At 40.5% G+C, this 23614-nt stretch overlaps 2 protein-coding genes across 2 annotated transcripts; both read right to left on the bottom strand.

The window, feature by feature from the left end:
• Window positions 1-3780: 3780 nt before the first annotated feature.
• On the bottom strand, window positions 3781-4497 carry LOC113278714 (uncharacterized protein K02A2.6-like). The gene has a single exon (XM_026527478.1). The coding sequence runs from the start codon at window positions 4495-4497 to the stop codon at window positions 3781-3783; it is 717 nt and encodes a 238-aa protein (XP_026383263.1).
• Window positions 4498-11443: 6946 nt separating this feature from the next.
• Window positions 11444-13934, bottom strand: LOC113278713. The gene is made up of 5 exons (XM_026527477.1): window positions 13013-13934; window positions 12750-12884; window positions 12422-12673; window positions 12244-12335; window positions 11444-12058 (listed from the first exon to the last, which is right to left on the bottom strand). The coding sequence occupies exons 1-5, from the start codon at window positions 13932-13934 to the stop codon at window positions 11444-11446; spliced, it is 2016 nt and encodes a 671-aa protein (XP_026383262.1).
• Between the last annotated feature and the right edge of the window lie 9680 nt (window positions 13935-23614).

Raw genomic sequence — 23614 nt, 5'->3', positions numbered from 1 at the left:
ACACGATCAGTCTTTGCCCACTTCTCCCATCATCGCTAACCGTCCATACCTCCTGACACTTTTTTGTGATGGAGCGTTGCACGCTGCACGCTGTAAACCGCCAGACCAATACCCCAATAAGTATCCCCCAGTTTGTGACATGCTTGATGTCTCGAATGAATGGATCGTGGGACCCACTGAAAGTAGCATACGGTGCTAAGTTAAAAAACTAAGTTATTTAAGAAATCGATATTTATGAAATATCGTGTATATTCTATGCATGCAATGCATCGAATATGATCAATATGTATGAAGCATCGCTGTTTTAAATCCTGACCGAATAAATCGCGGACCAAGCGTATTAAAATAACATCACGTCTAACCATCTTCGAGTGATCGTTTGGAGGCTGCATGGGTGAGCTATCTCCTAGCCGATCACTCCCTGTGGAAGAGTGGCGGATGGTGATCATCGGGATGCCTCACTGGTCGTCTAGCTTTCAACCTAGGCTGTCCGACCAAGCTAGCGGAGTTGGACGGACGAGATGGTTTAAGACCCTCATCTGCGACTGTGGATGGATTTTTTAGGGTTTTAGGAGGTGTGCAAGCATCACTCCTATGCTTGGCCGAATCTGAGCTTGGGCGCAAGTTTTGGTGGAGCCGACCAGGCATGCATGTAGACGGACTGCCGGTGTATACGCCCATACCTATTTTTCTCAATAAGGTGCGATCTAGGCCACTCAATTTGACCGGGAATTGTGAGTGGTCGTGATCGATTTGCGGCATAAATCCATTGCCGCAAAGGATTTGGAAGCCGCCCAACATGCCACTTTCGGGCGTGCGTTTCAAGGTCGTCGAGTCCTAGTCTTCCTAGGACGACCAGCTCCACGCAAAGGTGGGCCCACTGTGATCATGTTGACATGCTTGGGACCTTTTAAGTCTATATCTACACCCTCCATCGAAGCTTGCGAAGATGGATGGTCGTGATCGAACTACGACAGTTATGCAGCGCCGCAAACCCTAATTAGGGTTTTAAAACAACCACGCACACACGACTTCCACCAAACGGTTTGGAAAGTCATGCTCTCTTTTTGGAGGGACCGATTGTGTGGGGCCCACATTGGGCCGACGGTGAACGTGTGTGCACTTCTCTAATGCTCTTAGGCGCAATCTAAGCCATCCAAACATGCTGATGAAGTTGGATGGTTGTGATCAATTTAAGACATTAGTGGAATTTTCGTGACGCTTGCAAAACATCACACCAGCCATGTTTCAGGCATGCGATTGTGGCTGCATGACCACGCCGTGGGAAAAACGATCAGGTAGGGATAGAGTGAGCCCACTAATGTGCGTGTAAGCGCCTCCTCCATATTTCATGGCGCGATCTAAGAAGTGAAGTTGGACGGTCATGATCGTTTTTGAGACTATTTTAAGCAGTCCTGCTCGTTCGAACTTCTTCCAAAAACAGCGCGGCCACCCTATTAAGGCTGGCGTTTTCAGCATGCCGGGAAGTAAAACGTGATGTTCGACCGGCCAGGGCATAAATACCCGCTGGTGGTCATCAAGGTGGTAGCCTGCTCCTGCTGAGGATCGTCTAGGATGGTGAAATTATGCGGTCAACCTGCGTGGCTGTGATTATTTCTGAGACTGATACAGTCAGTCCAGATTAATTATGCTCAATCGAGCTAATATAAGCACACCAAGAGATGTTGCCTATACGGGTATTTCGTGCATGACTCATTATTGATACTTGGATATTCATGTTACTCTATTAAGAGCAACACTCAGTCATCATGCCGCACCAATAGTGAGAGTTCTCGGGAACAACACACGGAATACTAGGCGAACTATGCATGAACTAATAATGTTAAAAATTCACAGAATATTCGGGATTGTTGCTACATGCTCCGTTCTAGGCGAATTTTGTGTATTTAATTCACATAATATTTGGGATTGTTGCCACATGCTCAATTCTTGGTGAATTAATAAAGCGAAGAGGTACTCATCACTTATCAAACAGCTTTATCCTCTTCAGGATGTCAGCGTATTAAATTTGGCTTTACAATTTTAGCCTTGAACAAAAATCCACCATCAACACTAAGTCCCCTGCCTAGCACACAATGGTTACACTATTATTGGGTAGGCATTAGATGGTGACAGTTTAAATGCTAGAACAATTGAGATAAAGTAAATACATATTTACCGCATATATGAAGACCGTCCTATGCCTCAAGCGCTCGTCAAATCATCCCGTCTTGGATATCCAGCGGTTTTTCCGATCTTGATTAGGGTTTGGAAGAAAGAACGACTAGGTCGGTGTTGAATCCTTATCCATTGGGTAGACTTCACCGAAGCCGATTTGGTCTTCTTTTAGGGTTTTCTCGGCATATATGTAAATGTAAGGATTTTGATCCACCCTTTACCGTTTCCTGATAGGATTTTCTTGCAGAAAATCCATTTCTTCATCATGTCAAACATCAGAAGATCGTCTTCTTCATACCATCCAGGGTCTTTTGCTAAGCGGGTTCGTCCTGTGCGAACCCGAGATTCGTGATGAATCCCCTGCTCGTGTTCTCCGAGTTAAGAAGATTATACAGGTGCGTTCCCCTTTTTCTTTTCTTTTCTGAACAACTACTTGTTTCTTCAGGATCAGGAGAATAATCTCCCCTTTTCGTAGAGATACCCCACTGGAACATGCGTGATAGTTATTGATGATGACGACTTGAACAACCCTCTCCCTTCGAACTCAAATACGCCTACCCTTGCGGACCTTGAAGATGCCGACCTGGGTATCTCGTCTTATGAATACCCCAATGCAGGCCTCCCATTCGATATCCACATGAAATGTTTATCTTCCAGCTACTGAACTGTCAGTGGGTTCTTAGTGCGAAAGGAGTTCATGCCTTTATACACAAAGGTATGGAGAAAGTATAGCCACATCGCAACTAGGAATGTAGTTCGGCACTGTTCATCTGCCTTGGTTACCACGGTAAAATTCCTTCTTCCCATGATTGCTGAGATGGAGAATATCTCTATTCGAAACATTGCTGAATCGAATCTTGAAAAGTGGGAGAACATGGTATCTACCTGTGAATCCATGGAGTTCAACGTGGGATGGATGCGGTAGCGTCTTGACATCATCAAGGTTGACCGAGCTGGCATCCTCGTGAATGTAGTTCCTGCTGCGAAAGCTATCTTGGAGGAGGAGAAGGCCCTGGCTGTGGAATCAGAGAAGGTGGAGCAGGCAGTTCAAAGATCGAAGAGTAGGACGGAGAGATACCATACTAGGCTGCAGATGATGCTCTCAAGGAACTACAATCTGTTGGATGGCCTCTTCTAAGCTGCGCCCCCTCTCTGCTAATGTTCATGTCTTTTTTTTTTTGAACATTTTTTTGAGAAATGGATTTCATTGGGCGTTTGGTAGACGGGTGAAGCTTTTACATTAACATATTTTTTTTTTGAATAAATAAATTAATAATTCAAATGTGTAAGAAAATGCCTGTATTGCCATGTCATGGGACAGTAACGGGACAACGATCAAGCATGGTATTCCTTGAGCCATTTTCCGTTAATGACTGCTTCTAACTTTCCTCCATCCACCTTAATGATCTTATAGTAGCCGTAACTGTAAGCCTTAGTAATCACGTAGGGACCTTCCCATTTCGGAGAGAACTTTGGTGCAGACATGTCTTGCTGAATGTGCTTGGCCGTCTTCAAGACCAAATCTCCTACTTTAAAAACACGTGGCTTCACAGTCTTGTCATACGCCCTGGAGATCCTATTTCTGTACACCTGAGTACGTTCCTATGCCTTGCTTCTTCTGGACTCAAAAGTGTCTAACTCAGCGATTCTTGAGTTAGATGCTTCAGCCTCGTTCCAGTGGACCCCACTTGCTGCTACAATTCTGGCTGATGAAATTTTGATTTCTTCCGGGAGGATCGCATCTGCACCGTAAACAAGTGAATACGGAGAAACCCCAATGGAGCTTCTAGGTGCCGTCCGATACGCCCATAGCGCCATCGACAGCTGTTCGTGCCACTCTCTGGGATTGTCGTGTATTGTTCGATTGAGAATCCGAATTAAGTTTTTGTTGGTGCTGTCAGCCTTCACATTCCCTTGAGGATAGTAGATGGTGGAGAAGACCTGTTTAATTCCATATTCTTCAAGCAACTCTCGTACCTGTTTGTTGGAAAAGGGTGTGCCGTTATCAGTGATGATATGCTTAGGCACGCCAAAGCGACAGATGATGTACTCCTTAATGAAAGATGCAACCGTTGCTCCCGTATTCCCCCGTAGAGGGATAGATACAACCCATTTGGTGAAGTACTCTGTCGCGGTTATGATATACTCGTGCTTCTTCGATGATGGCGGATTGATCTTTCCAATAATGTCAAGTCCCCAACTGTAAAATGGCCATGGACTGCTTATTGAGTGTAAAGGATTGGAAGGTGCGTGAACAAGGTTCCCATGAATTTGACACTTGTGGCAGATTTGAAAAAATGCAGCTGCATCATCCTCCATGGTCGGCCAATAATATTTCTCATGTACCTGGAGAAACAGTTTCCTCTTCCATTGATGTTCCCCTTCGTGCATCTCCTTCAACATGATTAGAATTTCTATCTCAGCCAGGCACCGTAGCAGATCGGCTCTGAAGCTTTTGCGATACAAGATCCCCTCGTGAAATACGAATTGTTTCTCTCTTTGTTTCATCTTGACAGCCTCCTTTGAATTAGCAGGAATTACTCCGTCGCGGAGATAACTAATATACGGATCTCTCCAGTCCCCAACATGACTTATGCTGAAAACCTCCAGTTGGTTTGGAGACGCTTGAAAATTTGAACAAGACTTTTGGAGTAGCCGAGATTGAGTCTCCATTTATGGCCAGTAATAGCCTAAGTGTTGAAGACGTCCATAGAGCGTTACTACCAATGTTTGTCTACAAATTTCATCGTGAATGCGGTTAATCTGCAGCTGTGCCTCATCATCTCCGAGACATCTTTATAGGGAACCATACGGGTTTCGATGATATAGCATACCATGAAGAAGCTTTGCAAGGTTTTGAGATTGACCTTTCCTTGAGAAAGCGAGCTGCTAAGCTCCTGAATGATCGGAGTCCGCCAATCGTAGGTTCCCGTGTCTTTGCATTGTGAAATCCACGTTGATTCTACCGTTTTTCTCTTCACCGTCGAGGTTTCTTCTAAACCTTCGAATTGTAATTTAGAAGCCAGTGTTGCTAAACAATCGGCGTGTCTGTTGTTGCTACGACCGACATGGGTTATGGTTGCAGCAACAAAGTAGTTTAGTAACCTTTGCGCTTCAGATCGGTATGGAGATAGGGTTACCTCCTTCAATGCATATACTCCATTCATCTGATTAACCAGTATCTTAGAATCACCTCTTATTTCCAGACGTGTGGCTCCTGCTTTCTTGGCTAATGACAGTCCTATGAGGAAGGCTTCATACTCTGCTGAATTGTTAGTGCATTGAAACTCCAACTTGAAGGAGTATGAAAAGACTTCACCGGTCGAAGACACTAGGACTACGCCTGCTCTCCAGTGTTATTTCTAGGGGTGGAAGAACCATCAAAATATAACATCCACGCTTCTTCTCCGACAACAGAGATGTCTGAAAAATTCTCCAGGAAGATCCTCTCGTAACGCAGTAGTGCCTTCCCCAGGGAATGCTGCTAGTAAATCTGCAACTGCTTGTCCCTTGTTAGCTCTAGGTGATGTACACGCTATGTCTAACTCCGACATTTGGAGGAGCCACTTAGCCGACCTTCCCATCAGGACTGGTTCTGAAAGCAAAAACTTCGCAACATCAGATTTAGATATGTGTACCACCTTGTTAGATAGCAGGTAATGTATGAACTTCTGAATGGAATGAATTAGGGCTAAGCATGCCTTCTCTGCCTTGGGGTATCTGAATTCAGCATCTCTCAATATTCGGCTGAAATAGTATATAGGATGTTCGATTCCCTCGTCATCTTCTTGAGCGATCAAGGCCCCGACGGCGGCATCACTGAAAGCGGTGTAGAGACATAGCGTTCTTCCTTGGATGGAAGACTTCATGATAGCTGGAGATGACAATATTCATTGAATCTTTCGAAACGCTTCCTGTTGTACTGCGGTCCAAACAAAGCTTGCTCCTTTCTTCAGCAAGGGGGTGAATGAAGCCACAAGCTGGGCCAGACCAGGTATAAAACGTCGAATATAGTTCACTTTGCCCATGAAGCTTTGAAGTTCCTTCACAGTTCGTGGTTGCGGCATCGTGAGGATAGCTTGAGTCTTAGATGGGTCCACCTTGATCCCTTCATAGGTTACCTGGAATCCCAGAAATTTGCCCGAAGAAACGCCAAAAGCGCATTTCAAAGGATTCATCTTCAATTTGTATTCACAACGCCTCTCAAACACTTTTCGTAGAACTCCTGTGTGATCTTCCCGAGCTTTTGATTTGACTACTATATCATCCACGTAGTCTTCAACTTTCTTATGCATCATGTCATGGAAGATTGTCGTCATAGCGCGTTGATACATTGCGCCGACATTCTTTAAACCAAAAGGCATAACAATATAGTAAAAATTTCCAAGAGGAGTTCGAAAAGTTGTCTTACTTGCATCATGCTCATACATCCTTATCTGATTGTAACCGCTATATCCATCCATGAAGGAAAACATGCCATGCCTGCTGGTGGCGTCTACTAACATGTCGATGTTAGGCAGAGGAAAATCGTCCTTGGGGCAGCATTTTTTCAATTCTCTGAAATCCACCCATCATCGGATCTGTCCGTTCTTCTTTTTTACTGGAACCACATTAGACAAACAAGTCGGATGATGAATGGGTTTAATGAAGCCAGCAGCTAGCAACTTATGAATCTCAGTCTTGATTTGATTTTCCACCTCGTGCCTGAATTTCCTTGGAGACTGCTTGATCGGCTTGGATCCGGGTATGACATGTAGATGATGGATGACCAATTTTTCATCAAACCGGGAATTTCGTCATACGTCCAAGCTAATATGTCTTGGTATTCTTTCAAAAGTTGCACGAGCTTCGTGCGCTCATCCGTGGACAAAGTTGAACTGATGAAGATAGGCCTGGGAGATTCTTCATTCCCAATATTAACGATTTCGAGCTCATCAGTCGTGGAATTGGTGACATCCTGCAGCTACCGCGAAGCATCCAACACCTCTTCATGTGGCTCATCATTTTTGTAGCACTCCATTGGGAAGAGAGACTGGGCATCATTCTCCCCTGCTAATTGCTAACAGCGGCGTCGGTACACAGTTTTCCCTTTCTGATCACGGCTTGCCACAAAAGTCCTCTCCCTCTTAGTGTGAACGGGGATCGCTGCTTCACCAGATGAAGAAGGAAGCCTTGTTAGCGAAGATGCATCGTAATACTTAGCCTTCAATGCAAGTCGGTCTTCCTCCTGGATTAACACCCACGTGGGGAGTGGGATGCAATGAACCTTTTCTTATTCTTCCCGCGGAGCTTCTCTTGGTTCAAATAACTCCATTCCACATATTGGCGCGTAAGGAGACAACGATGCAGGAATACGAACGATTTCTTTATTTAGCATAGTCTTCAGGCATTGGTGATACGTCGAAGGGACAATCCTATTGTCATGAAGCCACAGTCTCCCGAGTATCATATGGTAGTCCAGATCCTTCTCTATGACTTCGAATTTCACCTTTGACTGAATGGGTCCTACAGATAAATTCAGATTGACATACTCGTATGTGTTGGTTTGGTTTCCTTCAAAGTCCGTCATCGTGGTAGACCGTCGCATGATCTTTCTTGGGGTGGACCTTAGCCGTCTTGAGCGTCTTGAGAGTAATCACATTCGAATATGCTCCTGTGTCGATGAGGGCCCGCTTGAACTCTGAATCCTTGATGCGCGCAGTAACGTGCAGGGCCCGGTTGTGACCCTCTTCCGCCATCATGTCTTCCTCTGTAAATGTAACATTATTCACAGATGTCTCTGATGTGTTTGAGACTTCTGGACGCAAAGGAGTTAAATGCACGTCCAGAGCTATCTGGTTAATTGCAGCAAACGTCTCCGCTCGCTGATTCTTCGAGAGGTGTAAAAGTTCGTACAAACTTTCCACTAGAGAAGATGCTTCCTGATCTACTGGCCTCCGATTCATAGTGAAACTGTTGATTTGAGGAGGACCAGTCCCCAGTGTAGAAGTCTCCGTGATAGGACCGCTCATCTCTGGTGTCATCTTGATGAGGAGGTCCAGTATGTCGTTTATCGTTTCTTTGATCAAGTCCATGTTATTCGTGTGAACCTCCTGCACCCGTGCTAACTCGATCAACATCGGCATTCTTCTAGTTACACCATCAGATAATTCCATTGGGAAGGGGGGTATCACCGTTGGAGGAACTTCGACCAGGATCTGAAGCTGTTGGGGCATCCCTAAGACCGACCATTTTGAAATCAGCCAAACGGAATTGGGTATTGAAGAAATTGACTTCACAACCGAGAGATTAATCTCCAACTGTGGTCTCCAATTGTTTACGGGTGAAAACTATTTCTGCTGGTTTTGGTAATTTTGGGGTGTGTGGATGAGAAATGAATCTAAACCCTAAATAAATGCACTGCACGGGAGTGCTTTATGATTCGAGAGATCAATATATACAATTCTGGCCTAAACCAAGAAATGGCCATTCCAGACTAGCTTCGGTCACAAAGTGAAGGAGATGGGGTTGATCTTAGGGAGGGAAGCGAAAAAGGTGTTGAGATTGTAAAGGTGTTGGTTGTTTATGACTTGTATCAGAATATCGAATTGGCTTGCAATAATGTGATAAGCAATCAACTCTGGGTGTTTGGATACATTGTATCAACACTTAATTTCTTTCAGTCTTGGAAATAGGGAAAGAACCTATTTATACAAGTTATTGAGCACAACCCTCGTCTCTCGTAGGAAGTGGAGGAAGTGGAGTGATGGAATAGTGGGGTCGTGTTAGTGTCGCACGATCAGTCTTTTCCCACTTCTCCCATCATCGCTAACCGCCAATGCCTCCTGACACGTTCTTGTGATGGCGCGTTGCACGCTGCACGCTGTAAATCTCCAGACCAATACCCAGTAAGTATCCCCCAGTTTGTGACATGCTTGATGTCTCGAATGAGTGGATCATAGGACCCACTGGAAGTAGCATACGGTGCTAAGTTAAATAACTAAGTTATTTAAAAAATTGATATTTATGAAATATCGTGTATATTTTATACATGCAATGCATCGAATATGATCAATATGTATGAAGCATCGTTGTTTTAAGGCATGACCGAATAAGTCGCGGACCAAGCGTCTTAAAATAGCATCACGTCTAACCATCTTCGACTGATCGTTTGGAGGCTGCATGGGCGAGCTATCTCCTAGCCGATCACTCCCTGTGGAAGAGTGGCGGATGGTGATCATCAGGATGCCTCACTGGTCGTCTAGCTTTCAACCTACGATGTCCGACCAAGCTAACGGAGTTGGACGGACGATATGGTTTAAGACCCTCATTTGCGACCGTTGATGGATTTTTTTAGGGTTTTAGGAGGTGTGAAAGCATCACTCCTATGCTTGACCGAATCCGAGCTTGGGCGCAAGTTTTGGTGGGGTCGACCAGGAATGCGTGTAGACGGCCTGCCGGTGTGTACGCCCATACCTCTTTGTCTCATGAAGGTACGATCTAGGCCACTCAATTTGACCGGCAAAGGTGAGTGGCCGTGATCGATTTGCGGCAGAAATCCATTGTCGCAAAGGATTTGGAAGCCACCCAGCATGCCACTTTCGGGCGCGCGTTTCAAGGTCGTCGAGTCCTAGTCTGCCTAGGCTGACCATCTCCACGCAATGGTGGGCCCACGGTGATCATGTTGACATGCTTGGGACATTTTAGGTTTATATCTACACCCTCCATCGAAGCCTGCGAAGATGGATGGTCTTGATCAAACTGCGACAGTTATGCAGCGCCGCAAACCCTAATTAGGGTTTTTAAACAACCACGCACACACGACTTCCACCAAACGGTTTGGCAAGTCATTCTCCTTTTTTCGGGGGACCGATTGTGTGGGTCCCACGTTGGGCCGACGATGAACGTGTGTGCACTTCTCTAATGGTCTTAGGCGCAATCTAAGCCGTCCAAACATGCTGGTGAAGTTGGATGGTTGAGATCAATTTAAGACATTAGTGGAATTTTCGCGACGCTTGCAAAGCATCACACCAGCCATGTTTCGGGCATGCGATTGTGGCTGCATGACCACGCCGTGAGCAAACCGATCAGGTAAGGGTTAGAGTGGACCCGCTAATGTGCGTGTTAGTGCCCCCTCCATCTTTCATGGCGCGATCTAATCCGTCCAATCAGGCTAGTGAAGTTGGACGGTCACGATCGTTTTTGATACTGTTATAAGCAATCTTGCTCGTTCGAACTTCTTCCAAAAGCAGCGCGGCCACCCTATTAAGGCTGGCGTTTTCAGCATGCCGGGAAGTAAAACGTGATGTATGACCAGCCAGGGCATAAATAGGCCCGCTGGTGGTCATCAAGGTGGTAGCCTGCTCCTGCTGAGGCTCATCTAGGCTGGTTAAATCATGCGGTCAACCTGCGTGGCCGTGATTATTTCTGAGACTGATACAGTCAGTCCAGATTAAATATGCTCAATCGGGCTAATATAAGCACACCGAGAGATGTTGCCTATACGGGTATTTCGTGCATGCCTCATTATTGATATTTGGATATTCATGTTACTCTATTAAGAGCAACACTCAGTCATCATGTCGCACCAATAATGAGAGTTCCCAGGAACAGCACAAGAAATACTAGGCGAACTATGCATTAATTAATAATGCTTAAAATTCACAGAATATTCGGGATTGTTGCTACATGCTCCGTTCTAGGAGAATTTTGTGGATTTAATTCACAGAATATTTGGGATTGTTGCCACATGCTCCATTCTTGGTGAATTAATAAAGCGAAGAGGTACTCATCACTTATCAAACAGCTTTATCCTCTGCAGGATGTCAGCGTATTAAATTTATCTTTTACAATTTTAGCCCTGAATAAAAATCCACCATCAACACGTTCCAAAGCTCCCAGATGATTGCATACGACAATGTCCTCCAAACGATCAAACTTGGATTATTAAACATTACCCTCCTCCAACCTTTTAAACAAGCATGAAAATCTTCCGTCATCACCCAATTTAATTTCCAAAAACTGAAGAAAGAATTCCATCACATCTGATCCCAATAACAATGCAAAAATAAATGATCGCTTGTCTCGACTTCTTTATCACACAGGAGACAAACAGTGGAAGCTACATTGATACCCCTACTCAGTAACATAATCCTTGTGGGAACCGAGTTATGCATAGCTGCCCAAATCAATAAGATACTCTGAGAGAAATATTCTTGCCCCCTAAAACGTCATCAGACAAATAGTCTTGATGTGCATCCATTATTTTATCATAAAGATTCTTTGATCAGAAATCACCAACTACATCATCCTCAGCATCACCTCTCAACGTAATATTCCTCATATCATACTTAATTTCAAGCAAATCAATTCTTTCAGCAGCATCCAACGTCCTTTTAAAAGAAAGAGACCAATTAATCCCAATAAACTTTGAAACAAAACCATTCTTATTTAGACTCAATTTGTAAAGTCTAGGATATTTTTCACTTAACGCCTTCTTTTCCAACCACCAATCGTGCCAGAATCTACATCCTGCACCATTTTTGAGTTGAATATCAGCATAACTATAAAATTTAGTTTTAGATTTTTTTAATACCATGCCACATACTTCTACCAACAGTACCCTTAGTCTCCACAGGAAGAAGAAAAACATCATTTGATTGGTCTTTTCACACATTAACTTCCTCCACCAAGCTTCCTTTTCGTTGGCATATCTCCAGTGCCATTTAGCTAACAAATATCTGTTAACACATCTCAAATTTCTGATGCCTAGTCCACCTTTATTTTTTGGTTTAGAAACCTTGTCCCAACCTACCCAGCTCATCTTTTTATTCTCATCATCTTCTCCCCAGAGAAACGTCCTCATGATCGTGTTAATCTTCTTCTCAACTGAAACAGGTAACTGCATCAAAGAAAGAAAATAAATTGGCAGACTTTCCAAAGAGCTTTTAATTAAAGCAAGTCTACCTGTCTTATTCAGAAATTTCCTTTTCCATGGAGCTAACTTCTTCTGCAACCTTTCAATAACCACATCCTACACAACAATATTCCTTCTTGTACTTCTAATTGGTAGATTATCTATTTTACATCCCAGCTCCGAATTAACTCATTTATAACCTCATCAACACCAATACTAGTCATAGCACTCTTATACAAAATAAGCTTCAACCCAGTTAACACTTCAATCATAATTAGAAAAACATGCAGTCTCCTTACTTCAGTCTTGGAAACGTTTAAAAATATTAAGGTATGATCTGAAAATTACAGGTGAGACACCACTGTCCCCCCCCTTCCTTTACAGTGAAATCATTAATCTTCTGATAGGCCACAACATTATTAATAAGCAAAGAAAGAACCTCCACAACCAACAAGAATAAGAAAGGTGACAATGGGTCACCTTGTCTAATCCCTTTAGTTGGCTTGATCATATTTGTAGCATTTCCATTCACAAGAACCGAGAATTGAGCACCAGTGACACCAATAAATCCATTTAATCCACCTCTCACCAAAACCATATCTTCTCAAAAGCGCAAAAAGGGAGTTCCAACTGACATTATCAAATGCCTTCTCCATATCAATTTTGCACAAAATACCTGGAAGACGTTGCTTGAGTCTACTATCAATGCATTCATTAGCAATAAGAATACCATCAAGAATTTGTTTATCCTTAATAAAGGCCCCTTTTGCATTAGACACAAGTTTTGGCATAACAATCTTCATTCTTTCAGCTAACAATTTGGATAAAACCTTGTAGAAACTACAAATTAAGCTTAGAGGTCTGAAGTCCTTAGTTGCAGAGTCTTATTTTTAGGAATTAACTTAATGAAAGAAGTGTTTAGCCTCCAATTCACCTTACCTTTAGTGTAAAATTCATTCAGAGCTAACATCAGGTTATGTTTGATTATGTCCCAACCAATTCTGTAGAAGTCCATAGTAAAACCATCCGACCACGGTGCTTTATTGGCACCACACATTTTGATCGCCTTGTGTACCTCCTCCTCAGTAAAATGATTCTCCAACCAGGCAGCCTCATCATTATCAATCTTTCTAAACTCCATATTCTCAAAAGAAGGACTGAAAGAAGAAGAAGAAGAAGAAGAAGAAGCAGTAAATAGGTGAGTGTAATATTGATGAATTTTGTTCTTGATTACCTCTTGATTGAAGATATCCACTCCATTCACTTCTATCTTTGTAATACAGCTCATCTTCCTCTCAGCGTTAGCTATGCTATGAAAATAACGAGTGTTTTTATTTCCATCAGTGAAACCCTTTATCTCCCTGCTCCAACCTTTCGAAAAGAGTTTCAAGTTTTGTAACTTTCTAAAAAATACAAAACTTGGAGTACCTGAAAAAGTCATTGCAGACCACCACTCCTCCACTCGTTTCAAGAAGTCTTTATGCTGGAACCAGTGATGCTCCACCTTGAAATAGGAATTGGTTTTAATCTCAGGGTTTAAATCCAGCATTATTGGACTATGATCTGAAATAGCCCTCACAAGAGCAGTTTGAATTGCACTTCTATAAGCAGTGTCAAAACTGGTACACACTAATGTTCTGTCTAACCTGCAAAGTAAGGGATTATCTTGTTTGTCATTCCAAGTATAATCTCCACCATTCAAAGGATAATTCACCAGCTCCATCTCCGCGATAAAGTCATTCAACAATCTTCGGTTTCTTGGATCCCTCCTTTCTCGATTTCTTTCATTTTTCGACCTAACTGCATTTAAAACACCCATAATACACCAAGCTTCATTAGTCCAATTCCTAATATCAGCCATATCAGTCCAAAAATCTTCTCTTTGCTGATATTCACAAGGCGAATAGGCGTTGGTCATAATGAAAATGAAATCTATCAGTTTCACTTTAAATTACAAAAGAAATTGAATTAAGACCCCTTCTCTCTCCCAGCAAATTTTAAGCCCATCCCATAATATTTTCACTTGCAGAGAGGGATACTAGATGCGTTTCTGGAAAGTAATGTTATCGTTTTACCATTTTTGCCTAAAATAAGCGACAATAACTTAAGGTTTTACCTATATACCACCCACACTTTACCTAATTACCACCCATAGTCTAAAAACACATTAGTTGTAAACCTAACTTAGAGTGAGTAATGAAAACTCATCTTCTTCTCTACCACAATACGGTAATTTGCCGTTACCACCATCACCACCCCTTTGTTAGAACTGCATACGACCTATCCATGGATTCAATTGGGAATAAAGTTACTGAATCCTACTTCGTTAAATTGGGAAGGCCCTAATGTTTATTCTTGACTTTTTCGACGTCAACTCGAACTTTGCTATTGCTGTAAAGATCACATATCAAACAGAACAATTAGCACGAGTTTAATTTTTGCTAAACATCAATTTTTCAAGAAAACAAAAAATGAAAGCTTTTAATGAGTAATTGATTTCTCTATATTGAAATCCCGACTAAGATTAAAAAGTGAAACTTAGTTTGTTTCTATAAGAAAGTCAAACCTAATCCATGAAAATAAATTAAGACCTAACTTTATCTATAAAATTAAAACCTTGTTTAAGATGAAGATTAAAAATAAAATTGAAACTTAAATCGTAATAAGATTAAAATCTTGATGATATACATGGTTAAGTTATATGTTGTAACTTGAGGGTGGTGTATGCTACATGAAATGCTTGATGCGTGATCCGCAGTTTGGAAGATAGTTAGGGAAGAATGTGAACTTGTATTACCCATTTCAGATTAGGTGCAAAACTAGCATATTTTTTTACTGTATATGGTATATACTACCGTCATCATTAATTCAATTTTTTTTTCAAACAATTTAATTGAGGCTGAAATATTGAAATAACTCATTTCAAACAATTCAAGTGAGGTTCAGTGATTTATGTGTTAAATCAAACTTTTCCATCAACATTTTTTTTTCTTCAATTTGATTGTATCCTATCGACAGATTCTAGGTGTGATGTTCTTCATATCTGACTAAGTATTAGATAATTATAAGCCAAAGCAAAAACTCAACATTAGATCGATGTGTACAAAGAATATCCTAATACACTCTACATTATACATACAGTACCAAACTGCTGTAAGGCAACTTCCTCTTGTATGCGTTCAATCAATAAATTACTAGACCGAAAGGTCAAAATACAAAGATTAAATAAGTAAATAGACAACTTAACAATCTGAAGACAGAAGTTACCATTATTACTGATTACTGATGTGAAATGATCTGATAGAATTAACTAATCGAAAGCATAATGGCAACTGCAAGATGAAACTTATCTTTTATAAAGACAACTCTCTTTATTGATGTTTAGAAAATCTCTCAAAACTAAACACAAGCTCTAATCTTGCTCATATGATCAACCACAACTTTGGTGATCATATATATATAGAACTATGAATTCCTTTTCCTAGTCCTATTACCTTATTACATGTCTTTCCTTTTCTTAGAACTAGATGACTTCTAATTCCCTTAGGATTACATCAATTTCCTAATCTTGTCCTAACCAGCTTGTTAGTGACTTCTATGTTGAAGTTAATCCAACATTCTCCCCCTTAATCTTCAACCTTACCCGTGACATATCTTGTACTCCAATCAGTTGTCTCATTTCTTCAAACTTGATCCGAGCTAATGCCTTTGTCAATATATCTGCTTTCTGCTCAGTTCCTGGTATGTGTTCTACGTTAATGACCTCATTCTCGATGCATTCTCGTATGAAATGATACCTTTTGTGAATGTGTTTCGTCTTCCCATGAAACATAGGATTTTTAGTGAGTGCAATTGCAGACTTATTATCAATCTTGATGAGAACTTTTTCAGGTTCTCTTCTTTTGATTTCACCCAACAGTTCTTGAAGCCATATTGATTGTTTAGCTTCTTCTGTTGCAGCCATAAACTCAGCTTCACAGGGTGGGAGGGATACAATGTCTTGCTTCTGTAAACACCATGTAATAGGTGCTTCACCTAGATAAAATATATGACCAGTTGTACCTTTTCCATCATCTTGGTCAATATTATGACTGCTGTCACTATACCCAAAAATTCCTTTTGATCCTCCTCGACCATACTTCAATCCACAGCTGATTGTTCCTCTTAGATATCTCAATATCTGCTTTATTACATCACCATGAGACTTGCGTGGACTCTGCATATAACGGCTTGATACTCCCACAGAGAAAGCCAAATCTGGTCTTGTGTGTAATAAGTATCTAAGGCATCCAACATTTCTTCTATAACTTGTTGGATCAATCTCTGCTTCTTCTTGTGCCTTTGAAACTTTAAGTCCAAACTCCATTGGTATCTCAGTTGGATTACAAGTTTCAAGTCCTGCTTCTTTCAGAATTCTCCTTGCATAAGCTCTTTGTTTAATCTGAATCCCATCTACTCCTTGATGGACTTCTATGCCAAGGTAATAAGTGAGTTTTCCGAGGTCTGACATCTCAAACTTTGATGACATTTCTCTCTTGAACTCATTGATCACCTTAAGGGAGTTGCCAGTCAAAAATAGATCATCTACATAGACTGCAATCACAAGAAGGGTTCCCTTTTCTTCTCTTCTGTACACTGATGTTTCTTTAGAGAACTTAACAAATCTGATTTCTCTTAAGATTTGATCTAACTTTGTATTCCAGGCTCGAGGAGCTTGTCTTAGACCATATAGAGCTTTTGATAACTTATAAACCTTATGCTCTTGTCCTTTTACTTCGAAACCTTCTGGTTGTTCAACATACACATCTTCACTTAGTTCGCCATGCAAGAATGCCGTCTTTACGTCTAAATGATGTATTTCTCAAGAGTTTGATGCAGCTTCTGCTATTAAGAGACGAATTGTCTCTAGTCTAGCAACTGGTGCGAAAACTTCATCAAAGTCTATGCCTGATTCTTGAACGTATCCCTTAGCTACAAGTCTTGCCTTATATTTGTTAATAGTTCCATCAGCATTTCTTTTAACCTTGAAGATCCACTTAAGACCAATCACTTTTACCCCACCTGGCTTATCAACTAGAAACCAAGTCTTGTTTCTGTTGATTGAAATAATTTCTTCTCTACATGCTTGTGTCCATTTAGTCGAGACCTTTGCTTCCTGAAAATTCATTGGTTCATCGCTAACAGAAAGTAGCATAATCTCACATTCTTCTGCAGCTTGAAGAACATAATCCTCCAGATATTGTGGCTTTTGTATCTGTCTTGTTGATTTTCGCAGTGGAATGAGTTGAGTTATTTCATCGATCTCCTCTTCTTCTTCTTCTTCTTCTTCTTTTACTTCTTCGTTATTCTCAGTGTTTTCATTACTCTCTTCTTCTTCTTGATTAACATCATTGTTTCCATTGGTATTGATGATTATGGGTCCTTCGCCTTCATCAATTACTTGACCCCATCTCATGTGAAACATTCCTGGATCCCTACTCGATTCATTGGTTGTTTCTATCCAGTTCCAATGTGTTGTCTCATCAAACACCACATCTCGACTCACTATTACTCTTTTCGTTGTTGGATTGAATAATCTGTAAGCTTTGGATCCAGGCTCAATTCCTAGATGCACAAGAGTCTGAGATCGATCATCCAGTTTCTTAAGAGTCTGAGAATCAACTTTTGTGTATGCTTTGCAACCAAACACTCTTAAATGATCTATGTTTGGTTTTCTCTTTCGCAAACTTTCATATGGAGTCATGTCTTTCAGAGCTTTCGTAGGTATCCTGTTTATTAGGTATGTGGAGTGTCGTACAGCTTCTCCCCATAGATAATTAGGTACCTGCATAGCCTTTAAAGAACTTCTTGTCATCTCCATTAGAGTCATGTTTCTCCTCTCCACCACTCCGTTTTGTTGTGGTGTATATGGTGCTGTGAGTTGCCTTTTGATTCCATTTGACTCACAGAACTTGTTGAATTCTAAGGAAGTGAACTCTCCTCCTCTATCAGTTCTAAGCATTTTGACCTCCTCTTTTAACTCTTTTTCTATCAGATTTCTGAAAGCTTTGAATCTGTCAAATGCTTCACTCTTTTCTTTCATAAGAATAGACCACATATATCTTGAGAAGTCATCTATAATAACAAATACATTTGCAAGGGTTTGTGGTGTAATAGGACCACATAAATCAGCATGAAGAAGCTCTAAAGGCTTTGAGGATCTGAATGTTGTTGCTTTTGGAAAACCTTGACGCGTTTGTTTCCCAACTAAACATGATTCACAGATCCTTGATTCATCGTTTATCTGTGGTAGCCCTCGAACCATCTTGTTCTGAGACATTGCCTTTAAAGTTCTAAAGCTTATGTGTCCTAATCTTGCATGCCACTTCCATGTCTGATCTTCCAGTCTCATATTCAGATACAATGGCCTTCCAATCATGAGACTTATCTTGTAGAGTCTATTCTTTGAACGTGAGACTCTAACTAAAAGTCTTCCACTTGGGTCATGAACTGTTAGATAATCTTGTCGCATTCTAACATCATATCCAACTTCTGTAGCTTGTCCTAAACTTAGAATGTTGCTTTGTAAGTTTGGGATGAAGTAGATGTTTGTGACAATCTTCCGTTCTCCGGTCTTGCTCTGAAATAGAATTGATCCTTTCCATTCAATTTCTACAGAAGATCCATCCCCAAACTTCACTTGTCCTTTGATTTTCTCATTGAGTTCAGAAAAGTAGTGTCTCTTACCAGTCATGTGATTGCTGGCTCCATTATCTAAATACCAGATTCCTTCTTCACCATCCTTTGATTCGTAGTTCTTTGGTATTAGTTTCCCTTCGTTTAAGAATACAACTTCGTGCATGAAAAGAGTTGTATCTGCTTCTCTTGTTTCATTCTTGTTTGCTTCTTCCATCTTTTGTATTCTTTCAGGGCATACAGAGGAGAAGTGTCCTGGTTTATCACATCTGTAACAAATAATGCTTGATCTATCCTTCTTTTCTTTCCCTTGGTTTTGATCATTCTGACTTGTTGTTCTATCTTGTGAGTTAAACCTTCCTCCCCTTCCTTGGCCTCTGTTTACTCTACCACCTCTTCCACGAACTCTTCCTCTTGTCGCAGAGTTTTGTTGGTAAGAGTTTGTGTACAAGAGTTTTCCTTGAGTTTCTCCATTGTTTCCTTCATCAAGGATTCTCTCTTCATATGCTTTCAATCTTCCAATTATATCTTCATAGCTAGTCTTCTTTAAATCTAAGACTTGTTCGAGAGAAGCTATGATATGAATATACTTGGATCTTGGTAAACTATTGAGAAACTTCTTTACCAGTTTATCTTCATCAATGGATTTTCCAAGTGACGCAGCTTTTGAGGCTATCTCTGATAGCTTTCCTGCAAATCTATCAATAGTATCAGTGTCTTTCATCTTCATTCTTTCAAATTCAGACATTAAGGTTTGCAGACGGGCTTCTTTAACTCGATCAGCTCCGAGATTACGTGCCTTTATTGCATCCCAAATTTTCTTTGAAGTTTCCTGTTAACCAACTTGTAGAACAAGACATTCTGGTATTGCTTGAAAGAGTAATCCAATGGCAACATTGTTTTTGTCTGGGTTCAATGTACCAGGATCAATTGTTTCCCAAACTTTGTAGATTTTCATCAGTACCTTCATTCTCATGGCCCATACTGTGTAGTTTGTGGCGTTGAGGATTGGAACTTGTATTGATGGCGTCGTGAACTGTTTTGCACCCACAATGGTGGTTTCATTTTCCATGGCTCAGAAACAAGCTCTGATACCAATTAATGGCAACTGCAAGATGAAACTTAGCTTATATAAAGACAACTCTCTTTATTGATGTTTAGAAAATCTCTCAAAACTAAACACAAGCTCTAATCTTGCTCATATGATCAACCACAACTTTGGTGATCATATATATATAGAACCATGAATTCCTTTTCCTAGTCCTATTACCTTATTACATGTCTTTCCTTTTCTTAGAACTAGATGACTTCTAATTCCCTTAGGAGTACATCAATTTCCTAATCTTGTCCTAACCAGCTTGTTAGTGACTTCTATGTTGAAGTTAATCCAACAAAGCATGGTATTTTATCAACTCTCTGCGTGTATACAGCAAACCTGCAGGTTCTTCTTTTTCCCCGGTTTTCATAGACTGCTCAAAATCCCAGTAGCTATAAAATTTCCTAGTTTCTCCTTCAGGAATGAAGGTTTTCAGAGAAAGGATGTTCTCTGCTTGTGCGTGCAGCTGATAATCCATGTACGGCAATTTCAAATTATCATCATCGCCAATACAGTGGCCTGGACGGATTCCATTTTTCATCTTGGTTTCAAAAATATCACGACTTTGCTTCTTCCAGGAGCTGGAGCATTTTACGACCTTGAGATATTTCATTTGCAAATTGTAGAGTAATAGATACTCCCCATCAGACCAATATAATAACCGCTGATCAGAGAAACTCAACATACGTGTAGGCGGGGTAGCAATAGTAGTAGAAGTAGCAGTGTCAAAGTAACAACAAAAGGGAGCTGGTAGTAAGCCTTCCTCCTTAATTTGAAGATCGAAAGTCTCCCGCTTGATCCATACTTGGTTGATCTTGTCCTCCAGCACAAACAGGTGAACCTTAAACCCACAACAGCAAAACCTACTCGTCTTACCATTACGGCGAAGATGTTGATGACTATGATGACGGCTTCTGGGTATCATTATCTTCTCATAACGTGCAACACAAAGATATCCTTTAAACTCCAAAAGATGGTGATCAACTACACAGTATTGGTGCTCATTCCTGGTTGTCGTGGTCGTCCGGGTGAGACTACATTCAGTTGGTAGACTAATGAAGCGAATTTTCTCGTCATGGATGTCGAATGAGAGCAACATATCCATCTTATTATTCTTACTAATGCGATTAGTTATCCTCCAAACAAGATCAGTACCCCCACAAAGGGTTGCGGATCTACGAGTATTCCTCGAAGTTCTTGTCACTATTGGATCAGGAAAAGGAGAAGCTGAACCTGGTGGTGGTGAGATTTGAGCACTACTAGTAACAATATTTTTCCATGAATTAGTATTAGTTCCTCGACCTCCTCCCCCCAATGAAAGGACCATGCAAACAAACTCCTGATCCCCGGTTATTGTTGATGTGGTAGTATAAATAATGACAACCTTATAACTTTTCGATAACGAATCAACACAAAAACCATGACATAAAAGTCTGCAGCTAGGAGGAGTTAAATAGTCGAGGCTAAGTGTTTCACTCCTGGTAGGGTTAATGATACCAATTTTACCTCTCTCAGCAGTAGCACACACTAATTTAGTACAAACTAAACCATTACAATAACCTACAAGTTCATGTGAGGTCCATTAATAATCTATAATTAAGAAGAAATCCACCAACATCATTATCCTTCTCTTCTACACTTAAAAAGTAACCTTTAGACCGACCGTTTGTGAATACATTAAGAAGATTAAAGACTAAGTTTAATTTATTCTTATTATGATCAAAATGAGAGGAAGCAAATCTTGAATCACCCAGAATTGATTTGTACCAATACTTACTTGTGCAGCTCCATTTAGCTAGATCCCGAGCTGATAATGTTTTCCAAAATTACTTCTTCAGGAAGATATGGACCAAAATCGAATTGACCATCATCGGTTTCGGTAAATGTCGCTCTTTTATTCTTCTTCTCTTTGTCACAGATTACCAAATGTTTCCGGTTTCTAGAATTCATCATTAACTTACACAGAAGGAGAAGAAAAACCAAATCTTTTAGCTGGTTTATTTAGAAATGCAATTTCAGGAATGGGAGATTAAAATTTAAGCTCAAATGAAGAAGAAGAAACCCAGTAATGCAATCAAATTTGTGAAACCCTGAATTGAGATGATGAAAAAGATTTAATCTTTAGCAGAGTAGAAATGGAGGCGGAGAAGAAGAAGAAACCCAGATTAGAAAAAATGAAATTGGGAAAGGAGAGTGTAGAGAGATAAGAAAAGAAAACCCTCACACGTGTGGATTTTAACAAACTATTCTCTCTCGGTAGACTAGAGAACCACAAATTACAGCATGTTCGTTCTTCCCACTTGCAACGCAACACCCACCAGTTTGGCCTCTTTATTTATAGTGTGTTGGCAATCGCATGAGTTAAGAAATCCACCCAAACTAGGATGCAACCATAAACTGCTAAAACTAAGGTGCATTAGAATTACGAAACCGTTTCCACTTCTAATCCAAAGAAACCTAATACATAGGCTTCACATTCCAATAGAGTTACTTTACTTACGAGACAAAAAAAAAAAAGAAGAAGACCATCCGTTGGCAATTTCAAAAACTCTTTATCTCCAATATCAACAACCTAAACATCCAATTTCATCTCATACTCCACGTTAAGAGTTGTGCTAACTCCCCTTCCATTGGTTGGTCAATAAACTCTTTTTCCTGATTGGCTGAAGAACAAGTTACACCCCTTACATTTTATGGTCATTAATTACTAATTGAATTGATTTGATCTAATGTTTTGGATTGGGAGATAGCTATCACCCTTCTTTTGTGTTGGTTGGTCTGACGAAGCCCTTGATTCCGATTGGTTTAAATTTTAACAAAATTATTAGACCATGTTTACATTTTCTTAAAAAAATCAAGACCATCCAACACAAGTTTGGTTGGAAATAATAAGATCGTTTCTAAGTTTTTCTACAATTTTTTTGTTATATGGAAATTAATAAGATTTTTCGCAAAAAATACCTTCGCCCTCTTTATTGTAAAATAGTTTTAACAAATCATAGTGTCTATATTTTATTAAAATTATTTAACCACGTGTAATAATTTTGCTAAAATTTCAAACAATCAGGATTAAGGGTTTCGTCGACAACCAACACAAAAAAAGAGTATACGATATCGCTCAACTTGGAACATAAGATCGAATCAATTGGATCTAAAGTTAACATCCACGAAATGTAGGGGGTATAACTTGTTTTTCAGCCAATCAGGAGAGTTTCATTGACGGATCAATAGGAGGGGAGGTAAGCACAACTCTCAACGCAAAGTGAAAGATGGAATGGGGAATGAACACCTATATCTAGTTAGTGTTAATAATCTAATTGACTAATGATTAGATTAAGAGAGAATTCAACGGAAAATGAACGGAATTTGGACGGAGAATGATCGGATAATAGTAACTTCTGCCACAACAGCCTAATACTTCATTAATTCATACTTATCCCCAAAACAGGATTCATTACAACTTAAATAAGTTTATGATTGGGAGAGAAAACCTAATGACTAGCTAATCCCAACCAGACACGTGCTTACATCTTAGTAGGCAACAATTGTCAAATGAAATGATGACACGTCACATAACGATAAAGGCAGACGTAGGATTAATAAGGGCAGACATAGAGGATAGAATGCACATGACAAATGCCCTCCCCATGAGAAGATCCTTGTCCTCAAGGATGGAATTTAGGAAAGTGGCGAGTGATGTGCTTTGCATCTTCCCATGTAGCGTCTGCTGCTGAAGAATTTTTCCACTGAATAAGTAGATGAGGCACATA

Source organism: Papaver somniferum, chromosome 5, assembly GCF_003573695.1.
Source record: "Papaver somniferum cultivar HN1 chromosome 5, ASM357369v1, whole genome shotgun sequence".
In the NCBI taxonomy this organism is placed as follows: Eukaryota; Viridiplantae; Streptophyta; class Magnoliopsida; order Ranunculales; family Papaveraceae; genus Papaver; species Papaver somniferum.
Note: the sequence above shows the minus strand (reverse complement) of the source record. Positions and strands in the feature narration are given on the sequence as shown.